Below are 17,305 nucleotides of genomic sequence, written 5' to 3' on the forward strand. Positions count from 1 at the left end.
TTGATGAATAAGACCCAGAGTATGTGTCTACTATCACAGCACATCTTCTCCCTTTCCCATGGTCCTGTATACAGTATTTTTCTGAATAATCTAGTTAAAAAGGAAAAACCAAAAGACTTTAGTTTAGTTAATTTGGTTTGAATGTTAAAAATCAGTCAAATCTGGTTGGCACAATTAAAAGTATAGTTTTTGGTTCCATTATTAAGAGGTTTTTTTAGTACTTTGTCAAGCATCCAGGTGCTTGTTAAGCCTCCGTATCTTCTCCTTCTTGTTTTGGTTTCCATGCCTTTTCCAAGGCTTTCCTGATATAGTCTCTGTGCTGACTGTAGCTAATGGTATAGGGCCACTGCCCGGCTTGTATCCCATCACACACTGCACACCTTTGGTCAGAGCACGGACGTTCTCCTGAAAAAAAAAGTAATTGCAGGACAAAATGTTATGTTATATTATGAGCCAACAACTAGCAGTCCAACTTCCATTACTTTTATATTTACCAATCAATTAACTCCTAGATGTAACGGTAATCGGTCTTTCTTATTCCACATTTCCACAAATACAGTTTATGTATTGCTGACAACTTTACAAGTTTCCTATAAATGTTCAGGTTAAATCAAAATACACACATGGTCTGCATGTACATATTCTGTTCTTCCTAAAGCTGGCCACAATCTTGTTACACAATGGACAATGGTTGCTACCAGTCACTAACTCAAAGTACAGAAACCAGAGACCGCCAAGGATCAGCCGTGGCAACCTTCATAATTCTCTCTGTACATGCATTCCGAGAACCTTTTCAGTGAGCACTCCTGCACTGGTCATACAGAAGGCAGAGCACATTGCACGTAGGGATACAGGAGTGTCAAACCCGTCTCATGAGAGATGGCTGAGTTCAGGGGCTCCCGGGATGAACAAAGTTGAGTTTAAGGCATCTTCTCAAGGCCTACTTTTAATTTCTTAGGCCAACTGAGATTTTATAACCCCTACAGCTTTCCTTGCAGGTTGTTGTATAGTTCCAACCGGAATGGAATCTGGTTGTTACAGAAAAGGTTTGCTTTCAAATACCTGGATACTTAAAAGTCTTAGTTCACCTTTCAGAGTAGATTTTTAATTTTCATTATGAAATGAAGCCTTTGGTATGGCGTTGTGTGCTCAAGCCATTGCCAATTTTGCACTCTCGCACTTACCCACCCTCTCTGACTGCAGTGCATCTGCATCTTCTCCACAGAGAAATTAAGAAGAATGGACACCAAGAACTGGGTTTTCTGTAGCGCCCATGTGACAACGCAGTGCAATGCAGAGCCATCAGAGGAATAATTCCCTGGATTGAATGCATGACTCAGGCACGGAATAGGGCATATATTCCTTCTCAGGAATGCTTCTGTGCCGCTGTGAACTGCCCGTGTTCCAGCCACTTTTTTTTTTGCTTCCTGACAGGCCATCGCCACATCCAGGAGGCACAGGTCTTGTGGACTCTACCAACGATCAGGCTTTTCTACTTATAGCTGCGACAGGCCTGGCCCTGTACTTACCGATTGTGTTGCCAATATTCAGGTAAGGAGGTATTACACTATTATACCTGCACATAGTTAAACTTCAAGTGACAAAAAAAGGAGGAAGAATAAAATCAGTGAACTAAGCCTTTTAAAAAGAACTTTGGGGTATCCTTTTTATCCCATAGTTCTCTTTAGGGGCACGGGAGGACATATACTAACCTCCTCCCGTGACCCAAAGCTCAATATATAGTGGGCTGTTGCCTGCAATATACTGAGAGCGCCGCAGCCGGGATGGCTCCCGACAATACTGTCGAGATCCACCCAGCTGGCTGATAGGCAGCAGGCTCTGTCTATCTAGAAGCAGAGCCAGCTGTGCCCACCCCCTACCCCAGCCATCCCTCCAGTCATTGCTGGAGGATCGGAGAGGGGAGGAGGGAATCCCAGCAGGGAGCAGTGACTGATAGTCACCGCTCACTGCAGGAAGATGATCGGGAAGTGAGCGAGCAACGTTATGTGTTCGCTCACTTCCCGATCTATAGAGTCAACGTGTGAAAGTTTCAATGTCACATGCCAGCTCTAACTATGAGGATGGGTGTAAATCACTCACCTCATAGTTCTCCTTTAAGCTAGATATACAGAGTCGGAGTCTTAATGAACAGATGAGCAACATTGAATGACAGCTATGTAGTACAAGGAACTACTTAATCCATCTAAATTGTATCCAAAACAGGCAGATCACACTTCATGGATCTTGGAAAATTGTGTTCATCTGGTAGGTCAACATTGGCTTCAGTAATGTGGATCTGATGCGTTCAGAGAGTAAAATGGCAATTGGTGCAGGGTTTCTGTTGTGCTACAAAAACTATTTTGACAGAAACTAGTCTTCTTTTCTGAAGGGGCAGGAAGTGTAATTATCACTAATATGTGCAAGCACATACAAGCCAAGGTTGATGTTCAAGTCATTCAGGATGCCAGCAAGAAGCCAGGCAAACCACTGATTTTATGACATAACTAAATACTGGTTTATCATTCTGCAGCAATAGGACTCTTTTCACTGGGACTGCTCTGTAAAACGCTAAACATGTATTATTTCACTGGCACAACAAAAAACATTTTTGTAAAAGTGAAGAGAAGATAGAGATTCATGAACTGTACCTGATGGAAAAAGTTTTTGTCTACCACGTTTTCAATGTGTTTGACTTTCTTGCTGCTGTGAGTTCCTGTCTCAGCTCCAGAACATTCAGCTTTTCTTTCCTGATATGCAGCGTGCTGAGGCTGGAAGTCTGACGGATCTATTCCAGGAGGAGAGTCACAATATAGTAGCTTTCCCTAAGAGAGAAATACACTGTTTATATGGTTCTGATAAATAATCCAGACTTTTATTTTTAAGCTTCTAATAAAAAACATGAGAAACGTACATTGACATAGTCCTTCAAAATGTATCTTGAAGACCTTGGCTGATCTGGCTGCCCATGTGCAGTCATGAATCCCCTCATATCTGCAAGAATACAACATTTTCATTACTTGTATATGTCAAACAGAATTCTGTTCCTTTATTAAGTAAATTTGCATTCAGAGAACTAGATAGGAGAAGCTTCTTTGTAAGGCCATTCGGTGACAGACAAACAGCCATCCCCCTGGTTTCACTATCATCCAGTAGCTACATAAGCATGCATGCTCAAATAAGCGGAGTGTACCTGTTTATACAAAGACAAAGGTGGTGGGACAGAAAGTAATGAAGCAGCATGCCATCTCATGTACACATGTATCAAAAGCCAGTGCTTGCCAAACTCGTGGTTGGTTATTCATTCCATCTATCTCTTGTACAAAAGAGCCTTAAATTAAATCTAAACACTTTCTCTACAAGAAAACTGTATGGTTAGGAATACATATACAAGGGGACCAGATAATATGAAAACAATGCTTCCAGGTACAGAAAACACGTATGCATATTCTGTACAAATGTTCATCCATCTTTGGATACAATAAGCCAAAAGGACAACACACAAAAGAAGCGCTGCTCCTCCATGGCTCAGGGAAGGAATGAGCCGGGCGTTTGCCGCTGGGAGTACATCCTCACTCCAACATGAGCTCATACAATCACAAGAAAAGCTGTGGTACAAAATGCAATCGTTTAATGAAGTTTGTACCACATCACTGGTCTCCCACCCAAGGTCCACTCCCTCTGATGTGTCTGGAGCAGGGCACCAGTGATGTGGTACAAGCTTCAATAAACCATTCCAGCGGAATCCGGTGTGCGGACAGCTTTTCTCCTGTTTGTATGAGCAAAAAGGACTGTTTACAGAATGGAAAGCAGCCATAACACTTCAGGAGGACTGAAAACAATTATAGGATTGATGCTAAGGCCTCATTCACACACAACGCAAGAGCAAAATTGTATATTGCGTATATACGCGTATGTATTCGCACGTACATGCGTGCACTATATGCAATCCCAGAATGCATCATTCGTAATAGAAATTTTAATGAACTGTACGCACGTACGTATACGCGTGCAAACGTGCGTATGCGCATAAAATACGCATCTCGGTTCCATTCTGTTTTTGCGCATTTTTACGCTACGCAAATATACAGCTCCATACGCAGCTATGTGTATGGAGCCATTTATTTGCATATGCTGCATATGGTACAACACGCACGTAGATGTGTGGCAGTGTGAATGAGGCCTAATGGTGGTATGTAGCTAGGATCATTTTACGTTATTGAACTTTCTTAATAAGCAAATACATACAAACATTGCACGATTTAGACCACCACCATGTTATGTCTATGCCATAGATAAGAGAGTTTTATTTCCTTATCGGAGATTAGGATTAGCTGTAAAATGCTGCATTTGTGGACAACAGGCTAAGCTAGAACTTACACCCATAAGCAGAGAGAAACTCCTCTGAGGTTGGAGCACGGTCTTGATCTTCATCCTCCCTAGGTCTGATAATATTGATTCCATAAATGGCCTCTAATACATATCGCGGGATCCGCTGCGCAATGTATGTTAGTTAAGAAATACTAGACACCAATAAACAGGAAATTTATAACAAAAGCAACTTGTCAAAGCTGAAAATAATTATGTTGCGAGTCATATTTCAACAAAGTAGAAGAGGAAACGACATAACCCAAGGTTACTCTTACTAACATTATGATATAATAATTACTAAATATTATTAACATACTAAAAATGGGATGAGCACCTTAGAAAATACAATGAAAAATATACTGGTCTTCAATGACCGATATAAATTAAAATCTATAATAATGACGGGTTTCCTTAAAAGGTCATATTAAAACATTCTTCCCTACATGAGATGGACCAAGGCTGTGCATCTCAGGGAAATAATCTATCCTATAGGAATTGTTCATGGTATCCTGACATCCAGTATCTGAAAAGATTGGTGCTGCAAGATAAACCACCTCACATATCACCAGCACTTTAGCCCACACACCACATCTCATGAGTGAACGTACTTGACAGCTGTGTCTGTTCCAACGAGCAGGTCTGACCTAGTTTAAAAAGGTGCCCATACACCTTACGATTATCGGACAAAACTTTTCGTCCGATGATCAAATAGTCGTACGATTTTCGTATGGCAGCCCCATCCTGCCCCGATGATCGCAAGATTAATTTAGCCGTAATTAACGAAAAGCACCTGGACGAAATGCGGTAATTGATTTGCCGTATTTTCGTTTTAGTGCAAGCGCAGTGTAGATCGTACAACTTTTGACGGACGGAAACGCCAGCAACCTTACGACAATCGTACAATCTAGCAAAGTTTTCAAACATGCTTGACCGTCAAAAGTCGTACGGTTGTACAGTACTGTCGGTCGGACACTGCAATGCACACATACGATTATCGGCCGAAAAGTCGATCGCATACGAAAATCGTCCGATAATCGTAAGGTGTATGGGCACCTTAAGATTAGTAAGCAAGTGAGGCGGCAATGGGCAGCCATACACACATCAACCTGCTGACCGCTGCAATCAGCCTGGCAATATGGAGGTTTCATACACCGTGTGCAATTAGGTGGAGCTGCAAATTTCCCAAATACATTTTTTTTTAAATAAAACGGCAATTTTAAACTCCATACCACGCAAGGCTGCAATATACATGTAACTTAATAGAAAAGGTATCAAAATAAATGTATTAAAAAAAAATTATTTGAACACTAAAATACTCCAAATAAAAATGCCTTTTAGACAGAGTTCAGCATTATTTTGAATTGTTCTTTAAAGGATATGAGTGAGATTGGTGGGATGTGGTCTCGCATTTGGTCAATCGGCAGAATGCCACTACATATCATCTCTGCTTTGGTGGAGACAAAGGATGGCATTACAAGACCAGGGCAATCACAGAGGCAGAGGCCAGGCTCCACATACAGTGTCTACAACAGAAGAAAGTGACAGACATCTTTATAATACTGTATAGGATTAATGTCAATCCAGCATTGCTCTCAAGAGAAGTCTGCACCAAAATATTTTACAAAGTAATAGAAATAAGAGAAAAAATAAACACAGATATTACAACGTATTATGGACCAAGCATATGATGACAAGCAAAGGGCTACCTTCAGTGATAATTGCATATGACAAAGGTCAGTAGATCTAGAGATAGACAGTGGAGCTAGCCTCCGTCAGCAGTGAAGCGCAGAAGTAAAGAGGGCATTGGATTCAGCCAACTTTGATGAAAGGTTTAAGTATGCCAATACTTCAACTGCCTCTATTTATGAATCAACCAATCTTGACATGCGGCCTTTACTGGTGGTAAACTCTTCTTATACATTTTTAGTTTCAGTTATCCAGGTTTCTGACAGGTTCACTTTAATGTTTGCCCCCTAAAATATATACTTTAAAGTGTATTTGCACTTTTGTAGCCAAAATTTAGGGTACACACAGGATATCCAAAAACATATTTTAAAAAAAAAGATCTTACCTTTTGGATGTTTTGAGTTGCAGACATTTACAAGCTTCTCTCAATTCCAGTAACGGGAGACTGACTGTCCTAACAGAAAGACTAGGGATAGACTGAGCTCCCCCTCGTTACCATACAATGGGGAGGAATTTCTTAAAACTGAAGCAGACAAAATATGCAGCAGTTGCTCATAGTAACCAATCAACTTTTCTCAACTTTGTTTGCTTAAAAGAAGAACACTTGCAGTGGGTTCACAAATAACAAAGTAATACTCACCTGCAGCAATGGCCAGCTGTTACAGCGCTCCCTCCAGCCTGTCTCTCCCTCCCTGCAGCATTGGAATCTTCTGCTAGACACGGTGTATAGAAATTATGATTTACAGGACCTTACACCACTGCAGAGGAAGGGGAGAGATGTTGGAAGGACCGGTCTAAGAAGCCAGCTCCGAGCTTTGGGCGAGTAAAACTTTTTTTTACCTCGACACAAACGAGCATTTAACCCTTGCAGTGCGGGGGTAGCCCCACTGTAAGGATTAATAACATTTCCTGGAGTTCATCTTTAAGCTTTGAAAATGAAAGATAGAAGCCGATTGGTTGCCATGGGAAACTGCTCCTCCAACTTTGATAAATTCCCCTCAAAGTCCTCAGGGCCTTAACCCTTATTTAGGACAGAGCATCTTGCTCATCTAGCTTCCAAGTGACAATTAAATCTGCCAGCACAATACAGGCAGGGTCTTCAAGACAGTAAAAACTAAGCAGGATTTTTCAGTCCTGGAGTGCAGAAGTGGAAATACACTGTAAGGTTCTACTACAGTGGCTACGAGTATCCATGAAAAGCAATGCAGAGCTTTAAGGAACATACAGATGGCTGTCGCTATAATTAAAGATGATAATTGGGTTTGGCATCATTGTAATTACTAAACTGTCACTTCAAATACCAATGACTACACAGGCAATGATGCCAGTCATAACATACTAGCCTGAATATGGCTCAGCAGTTTAGAAGACTGCCCATCACTAGACGCACAGTCCCTCTTTCATGTATCTAGAAATCTGTCCTCCAGAATAGAATGTAGAAGTATCACCTGCACTCCTTTCAGCGTCTAGAACCGGTAGAAGATGTGGTGCTCATTAAGGATGGGCTCAGGCGTGTTCGCAGCTCCATGTGCCGAGCCCGCCAGGAAGCTGACAGCGCGTAACACCAATCACAGGTACTGAGACATTTTCCCGGTCCGCAGCTGCAGAGATCGAGAAATGTCACAGTGCCTGTGATTGGCGCTGCGGCGCTGTCAGCTTCCTGGCGGGCTCGGCACGTGGAGCTGCGAACACGCCCGAGCCCATCCTTCGTGCTTATAGTGATAAAACACGGATGGCGCCATGCATGTTCAGCAGAGATCGAGAAATGTCACAGTGCCTGTGATTGGCGCTGCGGCGCTGTCAGCTTCCTGGCGGGCTCGGCACGTGGAGCTGCGAACACGCCCGAGCCCATCCTTAGTGCTTATAGTGATAAAACACGGATGGCGCCATGCATGTTCAAGCTGAGAATGTAGTAGTTCACCAGCACTCGAAAGATATCATTTTAAATCCTTGTATTTATTGATATATAGCGTCACATATATATCAGATAGCCAACGTTTCATGGCCAAGCAGGGTCACTTTCTCGGGCGATATCTTTCGAGTGCTGGTGATCTACTACTTTGTCCTCCGGAATAAACACATCAGCCTCTGACAGAGAGACCATTCAAGTGCGTCCTTACTAACTTCCAGGGGTTTTGCTGTTGAACACAATCTACCTTACCGGGCTGGACAACTATTGTATTGGTTCCAAAGGGTTTAAAGTGTAGATCTTTTTTTTCCCTCATACATGTTTTGCAGATGGACGGATGAACTCCACATTGAATACCTGAAAGTGCTTTGTGTGTCCTGGAGTCGCCGAAACAGAAACCTTTTTGTTCCCCAGTATCGTGTTAATGGTTGAGCTCTTGCCAACATTGGGGTAACCCACCTACCAAAAAAACCAAAGTTATAACATTTTTGAAGCAAACCTAGTTTATCTTATAATGCATTAAAAAAAAAAAACTTCCAAAAGATTGGAAAAATTAAGGATCAGTTCTTCAAGGATCTTGAACCCATCTGAGCACCTCTAATTACTGCCACTGCAGCACGAAGTGGCTAAATAAATAAGCAGTGAAGCCCCATGACAGCCTTATTTAGAGGTAATATATTGGCTTTTTGGGGGCTTATTTTATCTGCTTTTACATGCATATTCAAAAACACTTTTGTTGTGACATGCACATAAAATGCTTAAGGGTCCCACATTTTCTTAGGGGGTATTTCATATGGAGATTAAAAGTAGCTCACTTAAGTGGTTATCTTTATTTTATGGCAGACTATGCAAATAGTTCATGCATATTCAAAATTCATGAACAAGGAAGTAACAGAACAGCAAAAGGACTTTCAAAATGCAGGGTGTGCAGATGTATACAAAAAAAAAAGCATTGGAAATAAATATTCGACAATGTATGTGCAAGCCGAATCAGTAACTATTGAAAAAAATAAAAAACATAAAAAAATAAAACCTCTAGGCGGCTTATCCTGCTCTTAGCAGTCACTCAGCAGAGTCAGTCATAAAATTGAGAGAACTATGGGGTAAGTGTTTTTTTTTTTTTTTGTCCTCCCGTGACTCAAAGCTTAGTATATAGCGGGCTAACGCCCGCGATATACTGAGAGCGCCGCAGCCAGGACGGATCCCGACATTATGGTCAAGATCCACCCAACAATGCGAGTGACAGCGGGCTCTGCCTATCTAGAGAGCCAGCTGTGCCCGCCCCTCCACTCGGCGCTGGAGGATTAGAGAGGGGAGAGGGGAATCCCTGCAGGGAGTGGTGACTTGACAGTCACCACTCACTGCATGTAAACGTTTGCGAAGTGAGCGGATCAACGGCATGTTTCTGCTCAATTCCCGATCAATACAGCCGACCTGTGACAGCTTCGTCACAGGTCGGCTCTAACTATGAGGATGAGTGGAAATCACTCACCTCATAGTTCTCCTTTAAGTGAGCAATTTCCAAATAGTATACTCCTAAAAAAATATGGGAACTGCAAGCATAAGTTGTGCAGAAGTCACAGAACAAGTGTTTTCATGTCAACTTTACAGTAATAACTCTTAGTACATAATCGCTGAAAACATACTGTAGTTTGTCTTATTGCCATAAACCTCTGGGCTGTAGCCAGCTCAACTACCCACAATTCTGTTCTGCTTACAAGAACTGTTTCCTCTCTTTTCCTTCTTAGAAGGCTGGGGTAATAAGGTCTAGTATGGCCTGCTACTTTCAAATGAAACTGCTGAAGCACATAAGGCCACTTACAATAACTGATCAATATTTTTTTATCAAAAGTCTGCATTTGTCACAAAGAAAAATATTTCAGGAATATGAAAAAGCCCAACGTCAGCAGAGCAAAAGATTCACATGGCAAAAAGGAAAAACTGAATAATTTTGTATTCTAGAACAAAAATTTTAAAAGACTAGGGCTGCAACAACTAATCGACATAATCGATTATTGAAAAAGTTGTCAACTTTTTCAATCATCGATTAATCGGCTTCCGATTGGTTGGCCCTGTTCACAGCTCCATACACGCTGCGTGCCACACCTCCTCCCCACCTCACGCTTGCCGCTGCCAGATCCGCCCGCATCCACGCTCCACACGCCGCACCTCCTCCCCGCCTCACGCTCATCGCCCACAAATTCACGATCGGCACAGGGACGCGGGGAGAAGGAGGAGCAGGTGTGGGGGATGACAGCGGCAGATAGACAGGCCCGATCTCAGAAACAAGTTGCTGGAAGACTGCTCGGGTAAGCCTGCACCCCAACATTTTTTAAAATGTATTTTATTTTTACATTTTTTTTATCTGATTAACCGATTAACCGAACTTAATAATCGGCTAACTAATCGATTTTGAAAATAATCGTTAGCTGCAGCTCTATAAAAGACAATAAAATGAAATATTTAATCACACCCACAAGTCTGAAAATTGTAAATGAATCACAAGTTAGTATTGCTCAAATGACTAATAAATATTTTAAAGCTGATGAATGCTGGAGAAATAAATGAATCAAAGATGGGCTCACCAGTCCCACAGTGATCTGCTCCTCTTTAATTCTTTTGCCTCTGTGAACGGATCTGAAGATCTCAAGCAATTCATCTCTTTGAACTAAGTGGCTATAGTTATGGACCTCTGCTGGTTCAGTCCTTTCAGGCTGGCCTGCGGCTGAGACTGGTAATATCCTTTCATTTTCACCCTCTGCATCTTCAGAGCATGTCTGCCAACCTTCGTCATCCTCACAGTCCTCATACTCATCACTTGAGCTGTATTTCATATGATCTCCAGTTTGGTCTTCTGCGTCACTTAAACTTTCCTCATCCTCGCTGTCTTCCTCATCTGAGATGTTATCCTGTATCACATCCTCTGGCTCAGCACCCTGCTAAAAGAACATGCAGAACTTTAGCAACGAGCACAAATTGAAAGCATGACAACTGCCATAAAATACAGATCAGTGAGATACATTTGGAGTTTACAAGAACTGTTGTCAGTGCCGCTTTGCATTAGGCAATTGTATTGTAAATACCATATGTAGAGCCATTTTTAAAGCAGATTTTAACCATTAATGCACTTAGCTGGTCATACCCAGGGATGTTTAGATGTTTGTTAAAGGGGTTCAGCAGGGAAAAAAAAAAAAAAGAAGAGTGAAATGCTGTTGGGTATTATTTTCTCGAACGAACAAAACATTGAATGTGGTTTTCGTTCGGGAAACTCCATTATTCCACAAATTTGATGTTAAGTCAAAATGAAAATCAAAAAAAATGTTGGAGGACATTCATCAAGTCTCTGATGACATTATGAAATGGTTCGGAAAGATTTTTCTCTATACTTTGGAAAGCTTAACTTTATACTTTTTCTGTGATCAGAACCTTTGAGAAGGGCTGGCTGTTAGTAAAAATGCCTAGTTACTTAAAGAACTGAACAAGTATCCACAGCAACATCGCCATTGACAGACAGGCTATGGCAGAGGTGCTGATCGGATTAATGAGCTGAGCTAAAGAATTCAGCCACTGAAAAGTGATTATGCCCAGCAAGCTCAACTATTTTGTGCATGACACAAAAGAGTAGAAAATATGCTTTAGAATTTATGGGAAAACATACATGTAAAAAATAAATTAAAAAAAACACAAGTAGCATACCATAGCGTCTTCTGTAAGTCTTTGTGCTTCTGCCAAGGCTGACCAGAAGACAACCTTCATTCCCTCCTTCTGAAAATAAGTTGCCCAGGCTTGACGCTGCTCAGCTGTTAACAAGTCCGCCTTGTTTATTAGGATGATATTTTCTTTGTGAGGACTTATTTCTTTCACATAATGCTCCTGCAAAAATGGAGAAATGAATATAGCTGACATTATTTAACCTGCTGCGCCCCAGTGAATGCTCGTGTAGCTGCTGGGACAGACTATCTGTGGCAGTGGGTAGTATATAAAACCAACCGTACTGTGTGCAGTCCCTCACCCTACACACCATGCCTCATACCTCTCCCTCACCATACAAAGAAATATCCCAGGATACTGCTACAGCTGAGGTGTAGACAGCGTGGACTTGCTTGTGTGTGGCAAAGTCCAAAAGAGAAACTTTAAAAGTGACCGAAACAGATCTTAGAAGTTCTTGTCCTTATAACAGACAATTGTATGCGGCAAGATCGGCTAATACAAAAACGTCATTTATGATGATTAACATCACCGTTCTGATTTTCTTTAGAGGAATGGGGTCACATATGCTAGTACTAGGTAACATTTGTTATTTTGGACTTGCACGATAAGGCTGTGCTAAATTTGAGATTAGATTCTGCTTCTACAAAGCACAGAACATTGTAATACAGTAGACACTATAACATGAATGTGCCATTTGGAAGCTAATCAGTGAAACTTAATACCATTGAACTTTGAAGATAGCCGAGCACAAAATGCCCCCCAGATAAAATCTAAAACGCAGCAGAATTGTGATGGACACTGAAAACAAAGCAGAATTAAATCTTCCATTTTAGTAGAAGACGGGAAAGTGCATGCGACTGAACACAAGTTTGTTAAAACATGGATCCAGATAAGTTCCATCACTTAACAAGCCGCTCAAAAAGCGGCACCAATGCCAACTCTGGTTTTATTTTCCCCCAGCAGTGAATGGAAAGCAATGAAAGATTTATGACAATCCAGGAAAGTGACTCACCAAATCCTGGCACCTAAACAAAAGAGGGTTCCGGGCATCCGCAATCTGTACCACTAGATCACTGTTGTAAAAAGAAAAAAGCACACATTATTTCCAGTCAGAATATTTGCACCAAAAAACACAATTTAAAAAAACATCTCATGGAAAAAGTTTGTGGTTCTTCTCCAGATCGGTTGCTGCTTGCCTACAGCTTCTGAAATGCATATGCATAAACTCAAAAAGGGACAGAGTACACAAACCTCAGCTTTACTAGTAACGGATGATGCAATGTTTAAAGCTTAAAAGGAGAACTATGACATGAGTGATTTCCACTCACCTCATAGTTCTAAGCCGACCTGTGACAATGAGACTGTCACAGGTCGGCTCAGTAGATCGGGAGGTGAGCGAACACATACCGGGTTCCCTCACCTCTCGATCCTGTCACGGCTCTCTGCCGTGACAGGGGGAGGGGCTGGATTCCCCTCTCCCATCTGCCAGCGCTGACTGGCGGAACGGACGGGGGAGGGGGCGGGTACAGCTGGCTCTGCCTCTAGATAGGCAGAGCCAGCTGTCGCTCACGCAGCTGGGTGGATCCCGTCATCTAAGTCGGGATCCGCTCCAGGTTCGGCGTCTCAGTATACCGCGAGCTGTAGCTCCCGGTATACTGAACTTAGGGCAACATGAGGACACTAGTTTGTGTCCTCCCGTTACCCCAAGGAGAACTATGGGGGAAAACACTGACCCCATAGTTCTCCTTTAACTTCAGGCACACAAAAAAAAAATATTAAAATATATTCATCAATGGCCAGAAAGGATACAAATATTTTTGAAACCTTATAATAGTATAAGGCAGATACAAGACCAGTCACCGAACACAATAAAAGAGAGCAGCAGTGACTGGTCTTAATACAGAAAGCTTCTTCACAGAGGCAAAGTTTCATGCTGAATTACTGCACATGGCTTTTGTATTTATGCAACCCTTACTTATCCTGGAGTTCAGCTTTCATCCAATTTCTCTGTACTGCCTTGCAACTATACATTTACAAAGCGTTTAGTGGGTACACAAAAAATGTATTTCTTAAAACATGGTTCATTGAGCCCTGTCTTTGCTTTTTGTATTACCATTCTATTTCAGACCTCAGAAGCAAGTGTGAATCCGATTTCTAACTAGATGGAAGAGACAGCAAGTAGTCTGCAGTGGGTGCTTGATAATACGACAGGAAGGTATAACATGCATAACAAGTATTCATTCTCAAAATGTACAATAAAAAAGTTTGGTGAACCGCAGCAATCAATGTCACATCTCTGCCATGATGAAGGGACCCGAAACGTTGGATAATGCGATATGTGTGACGTTTAGTCCAAATAAATGGACGTTATTTTTTGAACTTCATTGGCTGAGTGCTGGTGATTTCCATCCTTCATTAATTGCTGTGCACGGCGCCATCCGTGATTGTCACTGCGAGCACCACTAATGTTACTTGGACCGGAGACGCTGCAAGGAGTGCAGGGGGACCTACTGTCTTCTGGTGAACTGCAGAAACGCATGGATCAAAAATTAAGTGCTAAGCAATATGCCGTGCTCCCTGTACGCATCTTAAAGTGTATTTGCATGTTTGAGAAACTCCCATTATATGTTTGTTGTGTGTTCACACAGCATACCTAAAAATCATTTTTTTTTTTTTTTAAGATTTCATACCTTTAAGTTGTTTCTTTGGAGCAGGCCTTTGGGCGGACTCCAAGCTACTCTGAACAATTTAAAAGTGAATGTCTCTGTGTACAGACTGAGTCTTCTCTCATTAACATACAAAGCAGAAGCCAGGCTTCTATTTATTTAACCCTTTGTTAGAACAGTGTTTACATCTTGGTTACACCTCATAATGAAATCTGCCAGCACAGTACAGATGTGATTAAGGGCTTGTTCACACCAAGTGCGGAGCAGAGCAGTTTAAGAATGCATCAAAAAGGCATTCAATGTATTCCAATGGTATTTTGGGCTCTAGTTCACACCACAGCGTTCAGTTCCAGTGCATGTGGAAAAACTGCAGCAGGCACTATTTTTTTTCTGCTCTGAACACACCAAAACATATGCAAACACTCTGGAACGCACTTGACTACACCTGAAAGCCCATTTTAACCCCCACCCCCCAAAAAAAAAACAGACCGGAACGCATCAAAAACGCACTGCATATGCAGAAACTCATCCGGATCTGGTCTGGATTTGGAGTGAAAAAGCCCTAACGAGTCAACATAAATCCTCACAGCCCCCTCCTTAACATTAAATGGGGGGGGGGAGCGAGCAAGAATGTTTAAGCAAGCAAAAGCACTTCAAAATATAAGCAGCAATTTTAAATTATTTTAATTATGCTATGTGAATGGTAAGATATAACAAATATAAAGTAGCAGTCATCCCCATTTGGCTGCAAAAGTGGAAATACACTTGAAGGCTGGCCAAGAGTGAACCTTTAAAAAGAGAAAACCTCACTTTATGGAAAAATTAGGGAAAAATTAGGAACGGCTGCACCCGACCAAAAGCAACAGGAGCTGTTAAACTATAGTAATCTGTACAATCCAAACACGGCAGCACTCCACAGATCTTAAACTTTTGCAAACGTTATTAATTCATGCATGTGTATACAGTGCACTGAAAAGCTCCCCAGCACAACCAAAACCCGCATACGCGTTCACCAATAAGTCATAGAGGTACATTTCCTATAGACCAGGTAGAATTTATATCTTCAAAACACATACACATCCAGGGGTGTAGAAATTTAAAAAAAAAAAAAAAAAAACCCCACTACTTGTCCAAGGACTAAAGTGGGGGCCCAATCTTCTTGTCCCGCATGCCAATCTACTTGTGCCGATACAAAAAAATAATTTTAACCAAAACTGTATTTAGCAGTTCGAAGAAGCGCTTCTCATTGGTCAGCGCCTTCAGTCGACCCCACTGGCCAACAAGTGCTTGCAATTTGTGAGCAAAATTCAGAATACATGGCACAGGTCCAGATAATACACCTGTATTGGCGGACGGGAAGGACCGTTCGCCGAAAAGGTAAGTAAAGCGGGAAGGAGAGGGGGCAGATTTGTGTGGGTAATTCCATTTTCCAAAATCACCTGGGAAAGTGAATTTACAGAACCCCACTACTTGTCCAAGGACTAAAGTGGGGGCCCAATCTTCTTGTCCCGCATGCCAATCTACTTGTGCCGATACAAAAAAATAATTTTAACCAAAACTGTATTTAGCAGTTCGAAGAAGCGCTTCTCATTGGTCAGCGCCTTCAGTCGACCCCACTGGCCAACAAGTGCTTGCAATTTGTGAGCAAAATTCAGAATACATGGCACAGGTCCAGATAATACACCTGTATTGGCGGACGGGAAGGACCGTTCGCCGAAAAGGTAAGTAAAGCGGGAAGGAGAGGGGGCAGATTTGTGTGGGTAATTCCATTTTCCAAAATCACCTGGGAAAGTGAATTTACCCTTTAGGGCGGGTGCAGACTTAGGCGATCATGCGCGGTTGCATACAGCAGTTGCTGCACGGCCCCATTGATTTCAATGGGATTATATCCGCATGACAATCGCTGAAAAAAAAAAAGGATACATGTACCTTTTTCGCAACATGCACCGTACTGTGTTTTCAACCGCAATTATGCGCAATTGCCCGAGCTGTATTCGGCGGGAAAATTCACAATCTGCCTGGCACGACTGGGGTGCCATTAGAAAGTAATGGCGCTACCAGAGCGATCTGCGGTGGTGTGCACTTCTGTGACTGCCCAGCCATCCGCACGGTTTAATGCACGATTGCTGCGAGGTCACGGATCACCCACTCCAATGCATGTGTTTATTCGCATGAAGATTGTGAGGGCAGCGGGGTTGGTTTTAATTTATTTTGTAAACATTTTTATTTTCATTTATGTTATTTTTTACTTGATCGCCTTTTTATTTTATATACACACACATATATATATATTTCCATTTTTAATTATTTTTTAGATATTACACCTGTGATGCATGAGGATATAAATTCTATCCGGTCTATAGGAAATGTACCTCTATAACTAAGCTTTATTGGTTAAACGTGTAAGAGGTTTGGGTGTGCTGGGGAACTTTTCAGTGTGGTGTATACACATGCTTGGATTAATAAAGTTTGCAGAGGTTTGTTAAGGTCTGTGGAGTGTGGCCATGTTTGGATTGTACTGGTCTTTGGTGAGCACGCACCTTTCAGACTGCACCTGCGGGATCTATGCAACATGATCAAAGCCGGGGGATTGGAGGGGTAAGAGCTTCCTGTGATTTCTATATAGTAATCTGTATGTTGTATCATGCCATTTCCCCAGAACAACTAAACAGACAGTTCTGGTAAGCTGGTGTAAGACCCTGCTTTTCAGCAGAAGACTGTAAAAATAAAGGGCATGCCAGGGCTGTCAGTGTATATGAATAGTATGTCTTTTCAACGTTCAGTGTTGACTGGCTTTGGTCACGTCCAAACTGCTCCATTCCACGTACAAGTCTATAGGAATGTAAAAGCAGATTAAGGTAGGTCGCAGCCGGTCAGGAAGAGGAGGCATTATGGCAATTTCATAGGGATTCCCTGACACTGTGAACCAATCCTATTTTGTGTCCTTCCGTTTATGCTGTGGGGG

At 42.0% G+C, this 17,305-nt stretch overlaps 1 protein-coding gene across 2 annotated transcripts in view; it reads right to left on the minus strand.

Annotated features, from left to right (window-relative positions):
• Positions 1 to 135: 135 nt before the first annotated feature.
• LSG1 (large 60S subunit nuclear export GTPase 1) overlaps positions 136 to 17,305 on the minus strand; it is a 27,453-nt gene continuing 10,283 nt past the window's right edge. Inside the window, exons 6-14 of one of the 2 annotated variants that reach the window (XM_018567560.1) lie at positions 12,687 to 12,747; positions 11,660 to 11,836; positions 10,549 to 10,899; positions 8,321 to 8,422; positions 5,748 to 5,891; positions 4,378 to 4,501; positions 2,912 to 2,991; positions 2,649 to 2,822; positions 136 to 405 (exon numbers count right to left, since the gene is read on the minus strand). In XM_018567560.1, the coding sequence (XP_018423062.1) occupies positions 226 to 405; positions 2,649 to 2,822; positions 2,912 to 2,991; positions 4,378 to 4,501; positions 5,748 to 5,891; positions 8,321 to 8,422; positions 10,549 to 10,899; positions 11,660 to 11,836; positions 12,687 to 12,747 (1,393 nt within the window). In that variant the 3' untranslated portion in view covers positions 136 to 225. Of the gene's footprint in view, positions 406 to 2,648; positions 2,823 to 2,911; positions 2,992 to 4,377; positions 4,502 to 5,747; positions 5,892 to 8,320; positions 8,423 to 10,548; positions 10,903 to 11,659; positions 11,837 to 12,686; positions 12,748 to 17,305 lie in introns of both variants that reach the window. The other variant, XM_018567552.1, reaches the window with a different exon arrangement.

Source organism: Nanorana parkeri, unplaced genomic scaffold (assembly GCF_000935625.1).
Source record: "Nanorana parkeri isolate BGI_ZX_2015 unplaced genomic scaffold, ASM93562v1 scaffold29, whole genome shotgun sequence".
Lineage (NCBI taxonomy): Eukaryota > Metazoa > Chordata > Amphibia > Anura > Dicroglossidae > Nanorana > Nanorana parkeri.